The sequence below is a fragment of the Carassius auratus genome, chromosome 4, assembly GCF_003368295.1.
Source record: "Carassius auratus strain Wakin chromosome 4, ASM336829v1, whole genome shotgun sequence".
Classification (NCBI taxonomy): domain Eukaryota; kingdom Metazoa; phylum Chordata; class Actinopteri; order Cypriniformes; family Cyprinidae; genus Carassius; species Carassius auratus.
The window spans coordinates 13,265,948-13,287,644 of NC_039246.1; the positions used below are offsets into that span (position 1 = coordinate 13,265,948).

Here is a 21,697-nt window from a genome sequence, read left to right on the forward strand (position 1 = left end):
ACATTTATATGAAATTGAATGAATATGAATTTGATGTTGATTAAAAAATGTTACCCTCCATTGTCTCTCTAATGTTTGTTTTTCTTTGTTTCTCATTATTCTTGATGATTTTCATTAGATTCTTACTGTAATATAATTACATAGATGCTTTTAAAAAAATATTTCTGTCCTAAATGGCTTCAAACTGCCAAAAAAAACTAATATTCACACAATATAACCTAATATAAACAAGCATGCACATATTTAGAGAGATTGGGCAAAAAAAACAAAACACTATAATAGTGATAAAGCTTAAAAACACATTGTATGAGAAATTGCATTCATAACCACTAGATGGTTATGTATATATATATATATATATATATATATATATATATATATATATATATATATATATATATATATATATATATATATTGTTTTTTTTTTTTTTTTTTTTTTTTTTTTTGATTAAAATATGATCTGGACAAATTTATATTTTTCATGCAATTCCCCCACAGCTGCAAACACAGAAGATGTAAGTGGTCTTAGAGCATAACACAAGCTCTAGTCCCTTACAAAGTAAACGGTTGGACAAAAAACACAGCCAGCATCTCTGCAAGCAACCTCTTAATCACTGAAACTAATAAAGTTTAATGATTTATTCTGAGTGTGCGGGAGAAAATGCTTACAGTGGTACAGGAGAATGAGACTCTGAGGAAATGCGCACATATTGCACACGGTTACTCGTAACTAAGATTATGAAAAGCATTACAAGTTAGGAGTCTCAGAGCAATATCAAAAGTGTCCCTGAGCGCAGCTGCACGTGCAGCCCCTCCCATCATTGCAGTGTGTCCCCAGCACGGAGCTGCACAAGGAGGCCCTCAGAACTCTTCCGAGTGCGTTCTGTGTTTGGGGGCCACCTCCTGGATGAGATCAATAAATTCACTCTTCTCCAGACAGGCTCTGCACTCCTCCCCCCACGAGGCCAAGAGTCTCTTCAGTTCCAAGACTCGCATTTTAGACAAAGCATCCCTGCTCCAGTCGAGAACAGGACGCTCTGTGTCAAAACAGCAAGAATGTCCATTTTAAAACTCTCGAGATTACAAATCTCCTCAAATGCCGTGAATCTTATGCATGAATATGCCCTACCGTATCTGAGCTCACAGATCTGGCCGTCCCTACTCTGAAGTCGCTGGCAGATTTTGTGGACAGGAACATGTGCGCTGAGGGGGCGACTCACCTCACCTGTCACTTTGGCTGCAGCATCATTGGAGGCTCCCAGGTAATAACACTGAGGCGAAAGGGGAGAGAATTAGAACTTACAGTTCAGTATATTTCATTTAATCTCTATATTTTCAAAGATGGGCCAGCAACCAAAGAAGAATAAGAACCAAACTGTGCTTGTTTTTTGTTCTTACGAGTCGATTCTCTTTCCCAGTAGTCTCAGCGCAGGCTCTGATCAGACCCTCCTCCACCAGCTCTGGGGACAATTCTGTGTGTCTGAGCACCAGTGAGTTATAAAGCCGCCCCAAAAACCCCACACACACTGCAAAACAGACACACACATACAACATAAACAGAGGTTATTTTTACTGGAGGGCTGAATTCATATGATATTAGTTATATAACAGGGTTTCTGTGGATCTTAAAAAATTTCTTGAATCTTAATTAGAAAGTCTTAAATCCATACAATCATGGGATATTTCTCAGTATTTTTGTTTTGTTTTTTAATACAAACATCTAAGCATCCTTAAATCAAGATACGTTTAATTGAGATGCAAATTGAAGTGATTTTTTTCAGAGAAATTGAACACAATGAAGTGAGTTCACGTTTAAACATAATGAAAATTAGGTTGATTTTGCTCAGTCTATTTGTTCTTGATTTAATCATAAACAAAATTTTGTTCAGTGTCTCAGAAAACAAAACTTTATATGTTCAGTTTGCATCTCAAGTAAATGTATCTTGACTTAAGGATATTTAGACATTTGTGCTATTGGAAATTGTAGTGCATGCAACATTTGCCAAAATAATGCCATGCCATAAATTTGATCAATTTATCATAAAACAATTAGACATTTGCACTGGAAAACAATACAAAAAGAACACCACTTTCTTGCATATGTATTGTAAAATAAAAACTAATGGCGATAAATTGGGTTTTATTTTCTTCGAAGCGTTGCTGACAGTCTCATAAATAAAAATACAAAAGTCCTATGTAATAAATGTTAGTAATGTTTCTGCAGAACATAAACGATGTTTGTACATGCATTGAATAAGTGTATAATAACGCATATACGACATATTAGTATTACAATAATATGGGTTTTCAGTTTGCAAGCCAAAACCAGGACTCACCTCTTCAATATTGACTTCATACAGTGAATATCTTGTATTCACTATTGTGAAAACGCTCATGCACTTGTGCAAAATAACCCAGCATAGTTCAGGTGACTATTTTTAAACTCAGGGGCTCATGCGCATTGCAAGCCAAGCTGACCAACCTCACCTTCGCATTCTTCTGCATCAGTAACTGAGAATAAAACAACACATAAAAGCAAAAGTAACGGTGTGGGAAAGGAGCTGGTTAAAGACATGACTCTGTGCGCTTAAAATGCGCTTGTGCGCACTTCAGTGAACTTCAATACCCAGGACCCAACACCCACCGGCGCTGTTTTGGAGCTGTTTCTAAATCAGGCGCTGCTCTCTTGACGTTCCAGTCGACGTTAGAGCAGTGGCGCTCTGATTGGCTAATAACGCCGCCCATCATTAAACATCTCCTAGAAGTCCAACCCTTCTCATTTGCATATGAGATCCTGCTTCCGGTAGAATTCTTCGGAAACATGGCTGCCATCGGGGTGCACTTTGGATACACATGTGCTTGTGTTGCCGTATTTAAGGTGAATTAATTATGAATGCGAATCATTTCAGTTTTATTTAATCAAGGCAAATATATCTGCAACGAAAAAAAAAATCGAATATGTTTTGTTTGAGTTGCTGAATAGATAAGTGTGACAGACAAACCATACAGTTTATAATAAGAGTAGTTGTTTTCATATAGGATGGGCGAGCAGATGTTGTAGCAAATGATGCAGGAGACAGAGTCACTCCAGCTGTGGTCGCATACAGAGACACTGAACAGGTAATTGTCCCGTGATGGTCATCTGGAGAATCAGACTGCATGCAATGATCTTTATTATACAGCTTTCTCATCAGGACCAAAAGCAGAGAGCCTTGAAAATCTGTAAGGATAAGAATCAAGCATACAATAAAAACTGAAATTCATAATTACAAAGCATATCTCTAGTCTAGTGAATAGTGTGAAAACTATGTAGTATGAGTATTGTACTGTCTCTATATTACATAGTGTGCTTAATTTTTCATGATAGGTGTGCACACATGCATTATGTTATTTGGATGCTATTGTCCCATCATTTTCCTCATGGGACAAATTTATAATATAACAATATAATAACAATGGGAATTGGATTTAGATGAATTAGCTCATGCACAAACCAAAACTCCTCTAAATCCTGCCAACAGAGGAGTCTGATTATATATATATATATATATATATATATATATATATATATATATATATATATATATATATATATATATATATATATATATATAAAATATTAAAGTGTTGTAAGATGTCTGGATTTATTTTTTATGATTTGTTTAATTTAAATGTTAATAAGTGAAGCAAGAATGTCAGGGCATATGATGGTCTAAAGGTTTTATTTAATTAATTTAATTTACTTGACTTTTTTTCTAGATTGTGGGAATCGCTGCCAAGCAGGGCAGAATACGAAATGCCACCAATACAGTTGTCAAAGTGAAGCAGATCCTGGGCAGACAGTAGGTTTTTCATGTTGTATGCTGAAAAAAAGACTATACTGAGAATATTTTCATATTTTTAATTACATAAAAATTTAATAATTTACACTTCTGTAGATAAATCACTGCATAATGTTATTAAGAATTTATTTACAGCCAAATTAGCATTAGCTTAATAATAATACATTTATATAAATAATAACCACAATATAAAATTCATGGGACTTATTATGTATTTGACAGCTATGATGACCCAGATGCTCAGGCACACAGAGAAGAAAGTAAATGCATTGTAAGTACATGCTGCTGTTCTCAAATACTGACAGAAAAAAAATCACAACAGTAACTATAAAGTCTAAACCACCTGCTTATTTAAAAGGTGTATGTTTTCTCATTCATTCCTAGGTTGTCAACAAGAGTGGCCTGCCCAGATATGAAATCGACACAGGAGAAACTACCAAGTATGTCTCACCTGAAGATGTAGCTAAATTGATCTTCCATAAAATGAAAGGTATTATCTTAATCCTTCATTTCTGTTCATAATATGTTTAACGTGAACCAGTCATAATTATTTTATGTTTCCTGCAGAGACGGCCCAGTCGGCCTTGGGTTCAGATGTGAAAGATGCTGTCATAACAGTGCCTTTTGAGTTCGGAGAGATGCAGAAGAATGCACTCAGGTACTGTAGGTGCTTGATGTGTCTGTAGATTTTGAGATGAATGCAAATGAATTCAAATGATGTAACACCGTTATCTAACTCCAGAAGCTGTGTCATGGGAGATGTTTTATAAGAGTCAGTGCTGTGTTGTAGGCAAGCTGCAGAAAGTGCCGGGTTCAATGTGCTGAGGCTGATCCACGAACCCTCCGCTGCTCTTCTAGCGTATGGAATCGGGCAGGACTCACCGCTGGGAAAAAGGTACAATATTTTGCATTATCTCAGATGAATGGAGTCTTTTAGCTTAAAAGTCTCATTCTCATTCCTCTTTTCCACCACAGTCATGTGCTGGTGTACAAACTCGGAGGCACGTCGCTCAGCGTCACCGTCCTGGAGGTGAACAGCGGAATGTACCGGGTCCTGGCCACACAGACGGATCACAGGACCGGAGGAGAGAGCTTCACATATGAGCTCGCACAGCACCTCGCTGCAGAGTTCAAAAAGTCAGTAGATATCCCGAACCTCACATTTAACTTCTAAGAGTGTGCTCTGACTTTGTGATAATGGAAGTGACACTAGGAACTGTAGGTTGTTTCCAGTGCTAAGCAACTTTTAGAATTTGAAGTTTTTTGTTTTCATCTCTAGTGTTATATAATGCAAAGCAGCTTTTTTTGTACAGATACAAAACTGAATATTATAATATACTATAATATTTATAAATATTATCTATTCGTTTACATCGATTTAGTATCTAAAATAACTGATTTGGTGAAGCTCTGTTTAATTATCAAGTTAAATTAAAAAATAAGTTAAAAGTTAGCAATTTATTATACTTCATAATAAAAAAATAGACATTTAAATATATGTAATATACTTGTGCGATAATAGTGTAATTTATATTGAACCTTAATGACTATAAATCTTAAATATATTATGTTATATATGATATGATAACTTACACTGCCATTAAAAAATAAGGCCAGTTTTTTTTATGTTTTTGAAAGAAGTCTCTTATGCTTACCAAGGCTGCATTTATATATTTGATCAAAAATACAGTTAAGAACCATAATATTGTGAAATATTATTACAGTTACGTCTTAAAATGTAACTTATTTCTGTGTTGGTAAAACTAAATTTTCAGTATCATTACTTGAGTCTTCAGTGTCACGTGATCATTCAGAAATCATTCTAAAATTCAAATTTTCTGCAAAATAAACATTTCTTATTTTTATAAATTTTTGTGAAACTGATTCATTGTCTTCAGGACTCTTTAAAGAACGAAAACTTAACAGAAATTGAGAAATCTTTTGCATTATTACAAGTATTTTAGCTCTTAAACTTACTTTTAATCAATAAAATGCATCGTTGAGGAATAAAAGTATTAATTTATTAAAAAAAAAAATACAATAATAATCTTAGCGACTCCAGATTTTGTTCACACTGCCCACCACTACATGGATGTCATTGCTGTTTTAAATGCTATTGTGTGTTTGTCATGTGTGTCTCCAGGACTTTTAAACAGGGTGTGTCGGGTAACCCCAGGGCGATGCTAAAGCTCATGAATAGCGCTGATGTGGCCAAACACACTCTCTCCACCCTGGGCAGTGCAAACTGCTTTGTGGACTCACTCTATGATGGCATGGATTTCGAGTGCAATGTCTCTCGGTGAGATCAAGCTCAAAAGGAGTATTATACAAAAAAAATAATTCCTTTAGCTCATCTCTATGTCTCATACGTTTCTGTCCTAGAGCCCGATTCGAGCTAATATGCTCCAGCCTCTTTAATAAGAGCATTCAGCCAATTAAAAGTCTTCTCGAGCAAGTAAACCTGTCCACCTCTGACATCAACAAGGTAAAACATCTTTTCAATAGAAATGTGTGATCATTAGAGGGAGCTGTAGATGTGCATCTCAAATTTCATGCATAAAAAGATAAAACTGAGCCTTTTTTAAAGCATTTAGAGGCATTTAATATAATTTTAAATATAAAGGTGCTTCATAGAAGAACCTTTTTTGTCAAAATGGTTCCATAAAGAACCTTTGAAATCTGAAGAACCTTTCTGTTTCACAAAAGGTTCTTTGTGGTAAAAGAAGGTTCTTCAAAATTAAAGAACCTTTGACTGGATGGTTCTTTGTGGAACCAAAAGTGGTTCTGCTGTGGCATAGCTTTTAAGTATACAGAGTAAATAGGAGATTATTTCAGTGTTTTACATCTAATTGTAGCAAGAATGGCATCCCGAAACTTTAAACTAGGCCTTTCTTGTCTAAGGTGGTTTTATGTGGAGGATCAGCTCGTATCCCGAAGTTGCAGCAGATGATCAGGGATTTGTTCCCAGACGTGGAGCTGCTGAACTCCATCCCTCCGGATGAGGTGATTCCGGTCGGCGCTGCCATGCAGGCGGGCATCCTGGTGGGAAAAGACAGCCTGGCACTCGGAGAAGATTCCATCACTGTGGACTGTTGTGCCAGCGACATCACGGTTAAGGTGGGGAGCTTCAAACCATCCATAGAGCTTTGTTTAATGGCATTTTAGCACAAGATTGATCAGGAGATTGCGTCTTGGTCTTTCAGGAAGTGGATGACTCTGGAGAGGAGGTTTTCACAGTTTTGTTTCCATCTGGCACACCTCTCCCTGCCCGCCGCCAGCACACACTACAGGGTCCTGGCAGTCTGTCGTCAGTGAGTCTGGAGCTGTACCAAGCACAGCGACCCATCGCACAGGTTTGCACTCTTTTAACAGACATTCCAGTGCAAACCTAAAATTAATTTTCGGCTGATTTCGGCTGATTTCTCCTTAAATTTATTAACTTGAAATGTGACTCTTAATTTTCTAGATGGTACTTAGAGACTTGGAACCTAAAGAGGAGCTGCATGATATTGTCACAGTGCTGACAATGAAGAGGTAATGAAATAAATGAATACTTTTATTCAGAAAAGATGCATTAAATTGATCCAAACTGACAGTAAATTATTATTTTAAATAATTAATTAAATAATAAATTAATTTTCTGTTTGTTAATTTAAAAGAATGTACAGTTAGTTTCCTCAAAAATATTGATGAAAATAAGAAAAGATTCTTGAGCAGCAAATCAATATTAGAATGATTTCTAAAGGATCATGTGACACTGAAGACTGGAGTAATGATGCTGGAAATTCAGCTTTGCAACGCAGGAATAAATTAAATTTTAAAATAGATTAACACAGAAAATAGTTATTTTGAATTCTAATATTATTTCACAATATTTGTGTTTTAATTGTATTTTTAATCAAATAAATTTTGCCTTAATGAGCATAAGAGACTTCTTTCAAAAACATTATAAAAATCCTACAGACTGCAAACTTTTGAACAGTGTATATTAAACATCAAACACTGGCTAATATTTAGTTGTAGAAAATACTTTTTCGCTGTTATTTTGTTGCTTGTGTAATGACAAGGTGCTGTATATCTTAAATTTGGTAACATTACTCATACTCATAATCATACTCAGCTCTGTCATAAAGCTCATGTCCTTATTTAAACCGTTTCTGATGTGTGTTTGTGTTTCAGGGATGGTTCACTGCATGTTACGTGCACAGAGCAGGGCAGCGGCAGATCTGAAGCCATTACAATAGAAACGGCTGCTGCAGCATCTTAACCTTGAATCCCGCTGTCAACATAATTCCATACAGTAACCTAAACACCTGCATCTCATGCTGTTTGTGGTTTTATACTGCTCTAGATTCCTCTAGACCTTAACTGAAGCAAACAAATTCAAGTTCTTGTTGAGTTAAAGGAGTAGCTCATCCTAAAAGCAAAGTTACTCACTTGCCCTCATGTTGTTCCAAACCTGTCGCTTTTCTTTGGAAGAATTATTATACAGCTTTAGCCATACAACAACCATTCATAGTGACAGAAGAAGAAAACAAGTAGTTCTTGGTCTTGTTGGGAGCTTGGGAAAAAAAATTATATGGGTTTAGAATATCATGAAGGTGTGTAAAGAAAATAATAAAAAATTCAGTTTTCCTTTTTTGTGTGAATTATTCATTTAAATTAATATCCAGGTTTAATTGAATACTCCCTTTTGCATTTTTCTTTTAAAACATAAGTCATCTTAAACCTGTTGTCTGTGACCAGCAGGTTTACTGTAGTTGTTATTACCATGTGCCTTCATGTACCTGCATCACATAAATGAATACTTATGTAACAAGCAAAATAACTGGAAGAAAGTAAGGAAGCCTGTGGCATTCACTGATACCATTAAAGCATGAACAACCTCATCAGACTGAAGAGAGTCTTTCAAATGTTGTGTAGACTGAAGAGAAGCAGGTGCAGGTGACTGAAGAGATACTTATCTGGTGCAGTCACATCTAGCAGGTGCAAAATATTCGTCTTTTTTTTTTTTAAAAAGCTGCTCTCCATATTTGTCATCTGTAAATAGTACGCAATAAAGATCACGGAACACAATAAACCCTGAGTTTAAGTACAGATACCTCTGCAGTCATGTCAGGTCGACATTTTTAGCTTTTTTGTTTTTACAAATGTATACAGGTGTTTTCCTACACAGTGGGTATGGTTAAAACATGTTATTTAGTATTATTTATACAGTATTATAATATTTATTATTATTTTAAATTGGCTTTTATTTTTATATTTTACATTTTATTTTATGTTCTAGTAATTATGTGCTTTTGTCATTTTTATTAGTTTTTGTCTTTTTTATATATATTTAGCTTTATTTTTTATTTGTTTTGGCTTTAGATATTTTTAGTTTGTCAACTTGAAAGAAAATTTGAAATGGTGCCCCACTGAACTAAATCAAGTTTAAGAAGTTTAACTTTTTCATCTAATATTTACATTTAGGCTTTATTTCAATTAAATTAAACAGCTTTTAATTAATGCTGTCAAACAATTAATCGCATCCAAAATAAAAGTTTAAATGTGTGCTGTGTATATATAAATACACACATATTAATGTGTATATTTCAGATGTTATGTTTATATATTAAATATTAACTTATAAATATATATAGATGTAAATATTTTCAAAATATATACTCTGTGTATTTATATATACATATTAAATATATACAGAACACGCATATTATGCAAACAAAAACCTTTATTTTAGATGCGATTAATCATTTGACTACTTTTAATAGTTTTCCTTTAAAATAACAATTTAAAAACATGTAGAATTTGCTTGAGAATTTTTTATTTATTAACTCAGAAGTATTTATTAATACTTTTTATTAACTCAGTGAGCATTTATGAAGATACAATACTCCATGATGTAAGCTATCGTACAACAAACTTAATATTCCGAAATTAATAATCAAACATGAAATCAAAAAATCTGTCTTATGACAACATCCTCGCCTGCTGCCAACTTCCTGTATAGTTCCTTCAGGTCTTCTGGTTGTGGGACTTTGGAGCCTGGTGTTGGTGGAAGCTCAAAATCTGATGATACCTGTGAGTCTGATTTCGGCTCCATGGCTTCTTCCTTCTTGGGTTCGACGTCACGGCTGTCAATCACATCTGACACCACCTCACCATTGGTCCCTCGGTTACTCTGCTCACTAGTAATGGCCTTACTTTCATCAACTTGGAAAATAACAGTATCCATTTGACTGAGGCTCTCCATCCCTGCGTCCGATATATGAGTGGACTGTGAGGAAGTCAAGTGAACAGAGCTGCTGTCATCCTCATCTTCATCCAGAAACAGCTCGGGTGACTGGGACTCTGTGTTTTCGGTGGAAAGTGTTTGAGTATTGTGGTTGTTCTGACTGTTATCCAGTTCGCTCTCATCCGTCAACACTGGTTCCACTTTAAAGAACTTTTGCCAACAAGGCAGAGTTGTTTTGGATTTTGATGGAGTGAGTTTTGAGGATGGCATTTCTTTGCTTTCTGTGCAAGGTGGAGGAGGTGAAGCAACATCAGATGAGTGAGGTATAGGAGGTTGCTGGGTATCATCTTTATCATTATCGTCATCATCATCGTCATCATCATCATTCGATTCAGTGCAGTCCATGTAATTAGAAGAGTGTGTGGCAAGACAGGGCTCTATGAGGGAAGACATTGGGTCCGTAGCATGAGAATCTTTTTTAGGGCTATGAGGCTGTTCACTAACGGCAACAGTGGTCAGGTCGGTCACTGTTATTTTTTGCCGCCTTGGAGCTGTGGAAACCTCCTCAAACAGGTCGTTATCACCATCTGAGCCTTAACGGAAAGATATCCAGTATAAGTTTAAAAGCAATAGTAAAAGTTGGATTAATAATGAAAGCCACTCGTACCTTCTGATGTGCACCACATTCTGGTTCTTTTGAGGGTCCCAAGTGGTTTGTAGACAATCTCCTCCCTTCCAGACTGTTTTCTACACAATGGCTTTAACCTGAATTTGAAAAAAAACAACATTTTTATAGTAATAATCTAAAGTCTTATGACAACACGGTACCAAAAAATAAGGTTTTTCCTTACAGATCCATGACGTCTTCCAGTGTCTTTCCCAACGGAATGACATTAGGATAGATGTGAACAGGACAGATGTAGGAGAGAAAGTCCTTAACCTAGTCATAGGAAATAGACACAGGATTATGAAATGCAAACATTGTGTATAGTGTGTCACATTAAGAATATCCTTCCCGGTGGGATCTGTCTCACCTCCAAATAAGAGGAATGAAAAGAAAAGCATGCTCTGTAGGAACTACTTCCCATCCTGAAAAGAAAAAGACACTGTGAATAAATAACTAAAATACAATTAAATTTAATAAAAAGTTTATCACACACACACATATATATATATATATATATATATATATAGTAATTGGATGCAAAGTTTATTCTATTTTACATTCAGATTTCCTGTACCATCATCTAACATTTAAAGTTGATATTTTAAAGATTATATTTAACAGTGCCATTTAATTATTTTTTAAATGAAAATTAATTTCTTATTTTAATACTGTATTTTATTTATTTTTTTAAATATATAATTGGAGAATTTTAGAGTCGTATTCTGATAGATAAATATTAATAGAAATTTTAATAATGCCCATAACATGAAGCTTATTAGCTGCAGCTGGGATTTTAACATCAATGCTTTGTGACTCACTTGACGACGACAGAGGTCTTTCTGGTCCGTTCTCCAAACCATATGGTTGAGGGTTTGATGCTGATGATGTTTAGAGGAATGCCATTGGGAGCCGTGGAGCCACACGGTAACCTGTTTGCCCTGAAGAACTCCTCGTCCTGTGAAAACCACCACTGTGATCTCTGTCTAGTACGTATATGACGGTGTCATTATGTAATGGTTGGCCGTACCTTGGGGTGCCTACAAGCGTGAATCTGTGTCGCACGGTCGGTGGTCACGTGACACAGAATTTCAGGCATTTTTTTGAACATATCCAAGCTGTTCACGTGTATCTATAAGAGATAAATAGTGTTGATGTTTTAAAGCAATAAAGAAAGAAAACTAACACAAAAAACAATGTCTGACCTGTGAGCTGAACTCTTGTCCCAGATTGGTAAAGAGGTACTCATAACCGTATGCTGCCTTACAGTTTAACCAAACGACATGGTATGGACTCTGACAGATCCAGTCCTGGACCAGCTGTCTTATCCCTGCCAAACAAGCCTCCTAAAACAGAAAAAACACTAATGAATGAACCTTTTAAACAAGCTCTGTATGATATGAGGATATGATAAATGCGTACCCTGCTGGGGATCTGATGATACTTGGGATCAAAAAATGTGGTGTCGATATACACACTCTGAATGTCTTTTACCCTGCAGCAAAAACATTCGAATGCTTTTGTTATATAAAAATGTGCTATACTTATTTTAATATGTGATATCTGAATACCTGTCTCCAGAGTGCAAGTACTCCATTCGAGCTGCGTCTCCGACAGCCAGTCTGAAGTCCCCTGTGTAGAGCACTGTACCCTGAGCACCCTCAAACAGAAACCTGTGTTTAAAGTCAATATTAATTCAAAATGGACTCTATTTATGTTCTTGATGCATGTCTATGCTCTTATTTTGCTTACATGACTGATCCTGGACAGTGTCCCGCTGGAAGCAGAGTGACAACAACATCCTCCGACTGAACAGAAAAACAAATACAACTTCAGATCAACTCAAAAACACTCTGAAGAATAAATTTAGGGGCTAAACACACACCTCTCCAGTGATTTCATCCATCAGAGATAAGTGAGTTGGACTGTCCAGTTCCAGTGGGACCTAGTATTCAAAGATTCTCATAATAGATTCTCAAAATCATTTCACGAGAAATTTCATACCGGAGATTGGTACTTACAATATGATCTTCCCAGAATGCATATTTGGGGTTATTAAGAAGGAGCTCCTTTGTGACAAATGAACAATACAGCTTGACTGTTAAACTAACGGATACAATAAAGTCAGATTTTGTGTACACACATATAAACATACATAAATTAACATTTTAAAAACGAAAATTTATGTAACAATTAGAACGTGATTTTTTAATGATATATAGAAAAAAGGATTATTAAATTTGAGATCTGTTAAAGATTACTTCGATCTGTCATTAAATTCTTAATGTTTTTAAAGATCACAATAAATATAAATGCAAAATACAACAGAGTAAAAGTAAAAAACACAAACTTACATTTTGTGCCTAAACACATTTTAAGAAGCTAATACTGAAGCATCAAATAGTAGGCCATTTAGAACTCAAAAATATTAATATATAAACAAATTTAATTCTGAGACTAAAGTCATGCATATCAAAACAAAGTAGTATACACATAATATTACATGATACTGGAGACAAAGCCAACAGTTACATAAACTTTTACAGTTAAAAGTTTATAAACCAAAGTTGAATAAGAAAAGAATGTTTCATATGTCACCTGGGTTGGATTATTTACAGCTGTCACTCACCTGAACTTCAGTCTTCTCTTCAGTAAAGGTCCTTTCAACCCTTTCATATGATCTATTAGATATAAACAACAACATGGAACGTTATGTCAAAGAAAACAAAGGTTGTAGATGCAATGTCCTTTATAAACGCACCTTTATGGCAGTGAGAGAGAAAATAAGCTCTGGCGTGTAAATTCTCCCGGTCAAATCGGTCCAGGGAGATGTTGGGATACTCCTTCATGCGGCCAGCAAACGAGCTCATGCTGACTGCTTCGAGTTTGAGCCGATAAAACACTGAAAAGGCAGCTGAGAGGTCAGAACATCACGACCCGAGCTCTTTCTGGGCGAGACGCAGCACCCCTGCATCTGCCTGTCCTCCTCTTGGCATCGCTTTGGCATGAAACCACGTGATTCGGAAATAAACATCTGTAATTTGATAGCGCTTGAATAGCACAGCGACATCTACTGGACTCGAACACAATCCTTAAAACATTGCGAAAAGCCACAGTAGTCGTTATACTCTAAAACAGCACATTGCGGGAAAATTGCGAACAATGTATAGCAAATAATTAGGCATGTTCTGGAACTGTTCGGTTTGTTTTTTCTAGGCAAGATCCCGGGTATAATTTTAATTGGCCGACCAAACGGTGGAATTCCGGGTGTGCTTTTGATTGGCCATTTCTCCCTCAAGATTGTTTTCTTTTTTTTTTTAAGCCAGTTTTGTTGCTAGGAAACAAATGATACGCAAGGTTGTTTCCGTTGACAACTCAGCCGTCTGTCACACGCGTCGATGTAAGTTTGTATTAAAAACCTTACTAATAATATATATAAACACATTGTCGTTTATAATCAGCGTATAAGACGTGTTCTGAGTGAATTAGACTAGATTCGTAGCTGTCAAAGTTTGTAAATCCAGAATATTAGGTGGGCGTTACTCGGTTAATGTTTTTGAGCGAAACATTTGTGCATGGTTTATTGTTGTAACGTTACATGCGATAAGTTGATTTAACTTGATTTCGTACAAAAATGTAATTTGTACTGAAACTGTGTTTATACCAAAGGAGAACACTGGGGTGTATTTATCTATCCTACACAGAAATAATGTCCTGCTCAGTTTTAATGGATAACAGCGCCAAGCCGAGGTCCATGAGCCGAGCAAAGCAGTGGACAGAAGAGATCGAAAACCTGTTCAGATTTCAGCAAGCTGGATACAGAGATGAGCTGGAGTACCGACAAGTCAAACAAGTCCAGGTTTACCTTTCTGACTTATTACTACAGTATTAGCAATTATTACATTATGTGATGCTTAAACTGTGTTTAGAATATACATCCGAATTCAGAAATGGCATGCAATATATTTTATGTTTTTTTTATTATGCAAATGTGAATATATATATATATATATATGTGTGTGTGTGTGTGTGTGTGTGTGTGTGTGTGTGCTTGTGTGTGTGTGTGTGTGTGTGTGTGTGTGTGTGTGTGTCTGTGTGTATTCATATACACAGTCAAACCAAAACATTTTCAGACACCTTCAACATTCCTCACATTATATATCTCACATTACATGCTAAAGTTTAGAAAAAGGTAATAAAATCTGGAAGAACTCAAGAGTTAAACAAATTCATCTTGATAATGTCAGATAACTTAAATGGAAAGGTACAGTATGTAATGGATTAGGATCAACCAAAAACATTCAGTTGTTAAATTGAAACATTTAAGGAAAACAAGTGTCTGAATAATTTTTAGTCCCAAATTTTCTCAGTTTTACTGGTAGTCTAGTTATATATATGAAGCTCATCAGCTAAGCTTTATGGGATATTTTTTAATATTGAAAGTATTTATGCTTTGTCTGTTAAATTCTTATTAATACCTAATTATAGCTTACAGTTTATAATATAAATTTCAGTGTTTTCCTATTGAATATGGCTGTGCTGTCTTTTCAGATTGACCGTTGGCCGGACACTGGGTTTGTGAAGAAGCTTCAGCGTCGAGATAACACATTTTACTACTACAACAGAAAGCGGGAGTGTGAAGATCGAGAGGTCCATAAAGTGAAGGTGTACGTGTACTGACAGCTCCTTGACCCCACCAGCACTTATGCCATTTTAATGCATGATCAGAGTTATCCTACTGTACTCTTAATGTAAGTCTTCGTACAATTTTGGAATAAAACAAATGATTTAAATAAAAAACAAATTTCACATGATTGTACCGTTTGGTGTTTCATATTTCTAAGGTGAATAAATAGCCAAGCTTTCATCTCTTTAATAAATTCTACAAGACGTAGGCTGGTACAGTTTAAGTGGTTTAATAAACCACGAAAAATGTAAACATATAATGGTCAGCGTGGCCCTTTAAGAGCGCGTCACTTCCGGTTTCATGTAGCGAGTCGTCATAACTGATGTTTTAAAGTCATGCGGATAATGCTCCGATCGGAAAACACCCGTGTGATCAATAAATCCCTCCCTGTGTTATATACAGGTAAGTTTCATATATTTAGTAGTTTATTATACTCGAACTCCCTCCGTGTCTGTCAGATAGTTTGTTTTCTTTCACATTAGCTTGTTAGCTTTTTCAACAATGTTTGTGGTCATATTTAAAAAAATTTCCAGATGAAAACATTGCTCTTAGCTGTCACATAAGACTAAAAAAAGCCAGTTTAATGGATTATAATTATTGATCAGTATGTAAGTGAATATTTCAAAAACAGTTAATGCACCTGCAGCGTTACATAAATTAAAGCTAAAAATAAAGTCACTTTACATAAAATAAAGTCATTTACTTTAAGGTGTTTAGATGAACGTGCTTATCTGAAAAGGATGTACGATTGTTTTGTTAGTACCACGAAGCTATTTTAAATAGGCCACCTTTTTGAGAAGAATCTAGACTAGAACAATCAATACTAGGAAATGAATGCAAGTGACATTTGACACTAATGGTCCATTTGCTTTATTTGATTACAGAGCTGTAAAAATAGTCTGGAGGTCATCAATCTTCTATACTTGGATAACTTTTGAGCTACATCCAGAAGTTTTGACATTATCCATTATCATAATGAAGATTTGCATTGGATTGCAAGGTAATAATAAAATTATGTATATATAGTTTTAAGAGCTGAACTTTCCTGTTAAAGGAAAAGTTCATCAGTTTATTATTATAATTAATGTTCATCATGTTGTTCCAAAAAGATTTGACTCGCAGAAAAAAAAAACTAATAACAGTAATGTACATATAGTCATTTAGCATATGCTCTGCACAAGCCACAAACCACATAAACTGAGCAGAGCTTTCTTTCCTTCTGCACTGACGTCAAGATCGAGCTCTCACATGACCGATCACACATTTTTAAGGCTGTTCTTATGCTTTCATGATCCAGTATGCCTGAATCAACTCAAGACCCTTGGGCTGATTGTTAGAAAGGCAGGCTTGTTGTGTTACTCTGAAGCACCGTTGTAATAAAAGTCTTTGGATTCATGGGAAAAGGAGCAAAGTTTGTGACAGATCATTAAGTGCTGAAGCTCTGGGATTTGTTAGTTCATATCACATACTTTTGGCATGCCATGAAATAATAAGTGAACTAAGTGCATGTTTTAATGATTTAACGTTCTAGGTAACCCGACTGTGAATATGTCCTGCCTCTGAATTGTTTGCCGTGAGGAGCAAACCCAAGCTAAAGAGCAGCGGACATGCACTGCCGTCCTCCGCTTCACAGGGGGAGCTGCTGGTAGAAGATATCAGGAAAGGGTGTGTGCACTGCTCGGGCCATGGATGACTTCACCACACGCACCTATGGCACCAGCGGCATGGACAACCGACCTCTGTTCGGGGAGACATCTGCCAGGGTAATGCACGTTATATTATCAGGACCATGATTTTGTTCTTGAACATCAGTTTTGCTTTAAAAAAAATTCACATTGTAATTGCAGTAGTAAAAAAAAAATAGTAGGTTGTATTTTGGATTATAAAGAGCAATATCTAGGAGGAGTATTGCATAAAAAAAAAAAAAAAAAAAAAGTTAATTGTGACTTTAAAGGAATACAGTAGTTCACCAAAAATTAAAATTTGCTGAAAAATATTTAGGTGAAAAAAAGCTTGTTTAAAAAAAATAGTTTCAAAACCTTTATTCAGCCTCTGTTCGTAATCTTGCTTTCTTCAGTGAAAAAGGTATTGTATTAATCAGGATAGAAATATGCACAAATCAAGTTGTTTACAAGTGAAACCATTTCTAAACAAATATATTGATGGATTTTGGTGTGAGAGGTGAACATGGGATGGACTTTTTTTTTTTTATCATTTTCATGGATTATACACTCTTATAGACTCTTATTATTTCATTTCACATTTTTGGGTGAACTATTCCTTTAAATCTCACAATGTGACTTTTAAATTTGAAACTTTAACCAGCTTTGTTCACTCTTGTGGCATTCCATAAATTGGTGCTATGTAAATAATAAATAATATGTACTGCAGCACCTATTAGTGCAACTATTTTCTGTCAGCTGCTATTTTTGTGGATCACTTTCAGGATAGAATCATCAATCTAGTGATCGGTGGACTTGCGTCTTTACTCGTTCTGGTGAGTTTTACCACTAATAAAGATCTCAGTATATATCTGCTCATCATATTGTCATTATTAACTCTGAAGTTATGCCATCTCTTTCAGGTGACCATCATTAGTTCATTCGTCTTCCCATCTCTCCCCCCCAAGCCACTGAATATATTCTTAGCCATTTGTATCATGTTAGTCTGTGGATCAGTGTTGGTTCTGGTGAGTAAGCACTTGTAATCAATGTAATCTAAAAAGCATTATGCTTTAATTGTTTAAATGGTGCCGAAGAGAAATAAAAAGTTTCAAATGCGATCCCTAATCGAAAGAATTTGCTTTCTCTCTCAGATACACTGGTATAGGCAAGGAGACCTGGAGCCCAAGTTTCGCAACTTGATCTACTACATGCTCTGTTCCATCGTTCTGCTGTGTATTTGTGCCAACTTGTATTTCCACGATGTGGGACGTGATAAACAGAGCAATGCCTTATAAAGCTGTTTCCACGGGAGCCGTCCCAATCAGCGGAATGTTCATCATTATGTGGGTGCTTTGGAACCCTACTCGAGTTCTTCAATCAGGAGAATTCATTTTCCTACAAGCCCTATTTGTGTGGGCAGGGCCAGTCTGCCTTTGGGAGTCATTTTAGCTGACTGAATATATTATAGATGCAAATATACTAGCGATCAGTAGCACTCTGGGATGTCCGTGCACACATTTTGCACCCTTAATGCTGTACACCGCTTTACCTATATGCCAATGTAATGACAAGACTGGGATGTTTTGAAATAAGCCATGGCAATGTAATGCACAATGCTTTTATATTTGTACGTGACACACCTGTGGAACATTCCTAATTAAGAAAAATCATTTTTTTTTATATATTTAAATTATTAGAAATTCAATCTTGAATAAGAGCACTTGATTGAAGACATGCAGCAGTCAGTGTAAATAATGCTTTTTGTTCATTTTTCTAAATTACTGAACACTGTGTTATTTGATATGGTGAAAACCTTACAATTTTGGTTATCAACTGTTGTAATTTTGGTTTTTATGTAATGTATAAATACATATACACAAAATACATTTGTTGTGCTTTATTTTTTTGTACAAAGTTGTGAAACATGGAAAGGCTTAATACATTATCTGTTCACATTTCACCAGGTCTTTGTGATGGTGCAGCTGGGTTTAGACAATAAGTATTAACGTCTTTGTCGTTGTAAAAAAAATAACAAAGCACATTTTATTTATTCAGTATTTTGTGAATATAATAATACTAAAAATAATAACAACTGCTTGAAAGTTTCCTCCATGAGGGATGAGAGGATTGAAAAATACAGATACTGACTGTTGAATCATTGATACTGATTATTAAATACTGATACTGACAATAATGTCTTGTTTCAATATCATGCATTCCAAAGTTTTTAAGTGAAACAAAGTGCCATAAAAGCAAGGGATAAAATGTGAAAGCCACAATGGGTTTGTAGTTCAGCACATGTTTTCGGCTGTGATAGAAGCATGGCTTCAAATCCCAGCTCAAACAACAATCACCCAGCTGAATGCTTTAACTGGTTTATTGTAGAAACACATACAGTTGAAGAGAGAAATATATGTTCCAGCACACGCTCAAACAAGAGATCTGTGGCTCACAGATAAGCGCTGCCTAATGGTTCAGAGGTTGCTGGATCTGTACATTCACACAGAGATCAGTCAATAGTTAGCATTTGACCACTGGATTTACAAAAAAAACATTTTAGGTTTCAACACAGCATCAACTACTGATGAACACATTGATTTTGATTTGAATTATCACTCAAGTTATTTTTTTACTTTTGTTTGTCTTTCAAACACATTAAAATGCACAAATTCACCAACTGGTCTCTACCATACAAGTCTTGTTAAGGCGCTCAAAAAACGAAAGCTGGTTCAGTTTGGGTTAACTACAACATTTCAAAGTGTCTTTCTTTATCATTTACATATTGTTTGCTCCCTCTTGTGGCCAACACGCGTGTCAGCATTAATAAACGAATCCACAAAACCGAGACGTCGTATGCAGGTTAATGTAAAAATAAAACGATATTTTTGTATTTGAAATAAAGCTGAAATAAAATACAAGATTAATATCCCATAATAATCAGTAAGTATCATTGCTAAATTTCTTTTGGTTGTAAGTTCAGGCACTAATATCACTGCTAAAATAAAATAAAAACTAATGAAAATAATATTTAATCTAAAATAAAATGGCATAAATAATATCAAAATAACAATTCAATTTCAATTCAGTTTATTTGCCAGACTCATGTCCAAAAGCCACACAAGACAGGACAGATAAAAACAAACAAAACAAACAACAATCAGTAAGAAAAAGAAAAAAAAAAAGCAAATACAATAATTATAATACATACAGACATTTCAGCCAATGCACTCTCAGTCTGGATGTGTACCTGTAGCAACTCACTAAGGGATTTGAGAGTGCCACCATGATACTGTTAGTAGACTCATCCAGACGTTGCATAAATTTAAACATCAAATTTCTTAAAAGTGCTTTCAGTGTGGTTACTCCTACAGATACAAACATCTGACTAGCACTCCCTCCTCAGGGAACCTTGAGTAAAATTCTCATTGCATCATTGTAGGCAACTTGTAACTTCTGCATGCTAGATTTTTTGTAAGAAGACCACAGATGGGCTGTATAGAGAGGTGTACAGTAAGCTTTGAACAGAGCCACTTTAACTCGAGTAGAACAGTAACTAAACTTACGTGCTATGGTGTTTGCCTGTGCATATAACTTATAACACTGTCTGTATATGTCATCATCATCATTCATATCATCTGCAATACAATGACCAAGGTATTTAATCAAATTCCACCCCATAATCAGAGCATATATTAAGAAGCTCCTGCTGCCCAGCACTACTCGGACTAAAAGTAACAAGGTCATCTGCATACATAAGATGATTCACCAGCATGCCACCAATCATACAGCCAGTGTTGCAACCATTAAGTCTCCTTGACAGTTCATCCATATATAAATTAAATAAGACAGGGGACAAGATTCCTCCCTGCCTAACACCATTGGACACTCTAAAGGGGGCGCATATGCTACCCCCCCATTTGATATGCATCTGCTGGTGGGCATACCAATAGGCAAGAACCCTCACAATATACCCAGGGACTCCCCTTTGCTTTAGCTTAATAAAAAGCTGTTTGTGATTCACGCAATCAAATGCTTTGGAGGCATCAATAAAACACATGAGAATAGTGGAATTTTTACACTTATACAAATTCACTATTTCCTTAAGAGCATAAATACACATGTCTGTGCCATGGTTTGGCTTAAATCCAAACTGATTATCCAGGGAAGAGGTATACCCACTCACTCTATCAAGGAGGATTCTTTCCATTACCTTGGATAAAATACTGGCCAATGCTATAGGTCTATAATTATCCAGGCAGCCAACTTTTCCAGCTTTGTCCTTAATAACTGGGACAAGCAGAATAGATAGCATTGAATCTGGAAGTATGCCATGGATCAACAAACCAGTAAAGTTGATTGCTAAGAGGGAAGCAAGCCTAAGACTGGCATTTTTCAGATGCTCTGCAGTTATTGAATCCATACCACATGCTTTATTGTTAGGTAATTTCCATATGGCACCAAATACCTCATGTGTCAGAATACTTATTGATTCATTACTGATAGCAGAGTCCTCCATTTGTGGATCACGTGTCGGTTGTTAAGTGATGACGTAAGAAGCGCTGTTTCCGGGTCCAAGCCTCAACTCGCTTCACTTGAGAATACG

At 35.7% G+C, this 21,697-nt stretch overlaps 5 protein-coding genes across 7 annotated transcripts; 3 read left to right on the forward strand and 2 right to left on the reverse strand.

Moving 5' to 3' along the window:
• Positions 1 to 626: 626 nt before the first annotated feature.
• cdnf (cerebral dopamine neurotrophic factor) lies at positions 627 to 2,685 on the reverse strand. The gene is made up of 4 exons (XM_026222860.1): positions 2,490 to 2,685; positions 1,401 to 1,528; positions 1,132 to 1,273; positions 627 to 1,039 (listed from the first exon to the last, which is right to left on the reverse strand). Exons 1-4 carry the CDS (start codon positions 2,575 to 2,577, stop codon positions 864 to 866), a joined length of 534 nt encoding a protein of 177 aa, XP_026078645.1. The 5' UTR covers positions 2,578 to 2,685; the 3' UTR covers positions 627 to 863.
• Positions 2,686 to 2,795: 110 nt separating this feature from the next.
• Positions 2,796 to 8,736, forward strand: hspa14 (heat shock protein 14). Its single transcript, XM_026227542.1, has 14 exons — positions 2,796 to 2,880; positions 3,042 to 3,122; positions 3,762 to 3,844; positions 4,067 to 4,115; positions 4,229 to 4,334; positions 4,412 to 4,502; positions 4,635 to 4,739; positions 4,820 to 4,981; positions 5,988 to 6,143; positions 6,227 to 6,329; positions 6,746 to 6,961; positions 7,048 to 7,197; positions 7,311 to 7,378; positions 8,024 to 8,736. The coding sequence occupies exons 1-14, from the start codon at positions 2,824 to 2,826 to the stop codon at positions 8,109 to 8,111; spliced, it is 1,515 nt and encodes a 504-aa protein (XP_026083327.1). The 5' UTR covers positions 2,796 to 2,823; the 3' UTR covers positions 8,112 to 8,736.
• Positions 8,737 to 9,660: 924 nt separating this feature from the next.
• Positions 9,661 to 13,751, reverse strand: LOC113059215 (protein artemis-like). The gene is made up of 14 exons (XM_026227552.1): positions 13,505 to 13,751; positions 13,373 to 13,424; positions 12,765 to 12,849; positions 12,629 to 12,688; positions 12,496 to 12,551; positions 12,315 to 12,416; positions 12,166 to 12,238; positions 11,949 to 12,089; positions 11,774 to 11,875; positions 11,565 to 11,701; positions 11,114 to 11,168; positions 10,931 to 11,019; positions 10,747 to 10,844; positions 9,661 to 10,672 (listed from the first exon to the last, which is right to left on the reverse strand). Exons 1-14 carry the CDS (start codon positions 13,611 to 13,613, stop codon positions 9,801 to 9,803), a joined length of 2,031 nt encoding a protein of 676 aa, XP_026083337.1. The 5' UTR covers positions 13,614 to 13,751; the 3' UTR covers positions 9,661 to 9,800.
• A 284-nt stretch (positions 13,752 to 14,035) lies between these two features.
• LOC113059236 (meiosis expressed gene 1 protein homolog) lies at positions 14,036 to 15,557 on the forward strand. Of its 2 annotated transcripts, none has more exons than XM_026227585.1 (3): positions 14,036 to 14,143; positions 14,448 to 14,602; positions 15,295 to 15,557. In XM_026227585.1, the coding sequence occupies exons 2-3, from the start codon at positions 14,453 to 14,455 to the stop codon at positions 15,421 to 15,423; spliced, it is 279 nt and encodes a 92-aa protein (XP_026083370.1). In that variant the 5' UTR covers positions 14,036 to 14,143; positions 14,448 to 14,452; the 3' UTR covers positions 15,424 to 15,557. The 2 variants fall into 2 exon arrangements, with proteins under 2 accessions (XP_026083370.1, XP_026083379.1); XM_026227594.1 differs by lacking the exon at positions 14,036 to 14,143 and adding an exon at positions 14,156 to 14,275.
• Positions 15,558 to 15,728: 171 nt separating this feature from the next.
• LOC113059222 (transmembrane protein 243-like) lies at positions 15,729 to 18,927 on the forward strand. 2 transcript variants are annotated; one of them, XM_026227572.1, is made up of 6 exons: positions 15,734 to 15,832; positions 16,315 to 16,430; positions 16,962 to 17,193; positions 17,877 to 17,927; positions 18,015 to 18,119; positions 18,246 to 18,927. In XM_026227572.1, the coding sequence occupies exons 3-6, from the start codon at positions 17,116 to 17,118 to the stop codon at positions 18,387 to 18,389; spliced, it is 378 nt and encodes a 125-aa protein (XP_026083357.1). In that variant the 5' UTR covers positions 15,734 to 15,832; positions 16,315 to 16,430; positions 16,962 to 17,115; the 3' UTR covers positions 18,390 to 18,927. The 2 variants fall into 2 exon arrangements, with proteins under 2 accessions (XP_026083350.1, XP_026083357.1); XM_026227565.1 differs by lacking the exon at positions 16,315 to 16,430 and having other exon boundaries at positions 15,729 to 15,832; positions 18,246 to 18,926.
• The last annotated feature ends 2,770 nt before the right edge of the window (positions 18,928 to 21,697 follow it).

Excerpts from the sequence above, each read along its gene's own strand:
- cdnf (XM_026222860.1), bottom strand. The coding sequence starts at position 2,577 with ATGTCTTTAACCAGCTCCTTTCCCACACCGTTACTTTTGCTTTTATGT. Across the intron at positions 1,274-1,400 it reads CTGGGAAAGAGAATCGACTC|TGTTATTACCTGGGAGCCTC; the intron begins GTAAGAACAAAA and ends CTTTCGCCTCAG. Across the intron at positions 1,040-1,131 it reads GATCTGTGAGCTCAGATACG|AGCGTCCTGTTCTCGACTGG; the intron begins GTAGGGCATATT and ends GTTTTGACACAG.
- hspa14 (XM_026227542.1), top strand. The coding sequence starts at position 2,824 with ATGGCTGCCATCGGGGTGCACTTTGGATACACATGTGCTTGTGTTGCC. Across the intron at positions 4,740-4,819 it reads GACTCACCGCTGGGAAAAAG|TCATGTGCTGGTGTACAAAC; the intron begins GTACAATATTTT and ends TTTCCACCACAG. Across the intron at positions 7,379-8,023 it reads ACAGTGCTGACAATGAAGAG|GGATGGTTCACTGCATGTTA; the intron begins GTAATGAAATAA and ends TTTGTGTTTCAG.
- LOC113059215 (XM_026227552.1), bottom strand. The coding sequence starts at position 13,613 with ATGAGCTCGTTTGCTGGCCGCATGAAGGAGTATCCCAACATCTCCCTG. Across the intron at positions 13,425-13,504 it reads TCTCTCTCACTGCCATAAAG|ATCATATGAAAGGGTTGAAA; the intron begins GTGCGTTTATAA and ends TATATCTAATAG. Across the intron at positions 12,090-12,165 it reads ATCATCAGATCCCCAGCAGG|GAGGCTTGTTTGGCAGGGAT; the intron begins GTACGCATTTAT and ends TTTCTGTTTTAG.
- LOC113059236 (XM_026227585.1), top strand. The coding sequence starts at position 14,453 with ATGTCCTGCTCAGTTTTAATGGATAACAGCGCCAAGCCGAGGTCCATG. Across the intron at positions 14,603-15,294 it reads GACAAGTCAAACAAGTCCAG|ATTGACCGTTGGCCGGACAC; the intron begins GTTTACCTTTCT and ends CTGTCTTTTCAG.
- LOC113059222 (XM_026227565.1), top strand. The coding sequence starts at position 17,116 with ATGGATGACTTCACCACACGCACCTATGGCACCAGCGGCATGGACAAC. Across the intron at positions 17,194-17,876 it reads TCGGGGAGACATCTGCCAGG|GATAGAATCATCAATCTAGT; the intron begins GTAATGCACGTT and ends GATCACTTTCAG. Across the intron at positions 17,928-18,014 it reads TTGCGTCTTTACTCGTTCTG|GTGACCATCATTAGTTCATT; the intron begins GTGAGTTTTACC and ends CATCTCTTTCAG.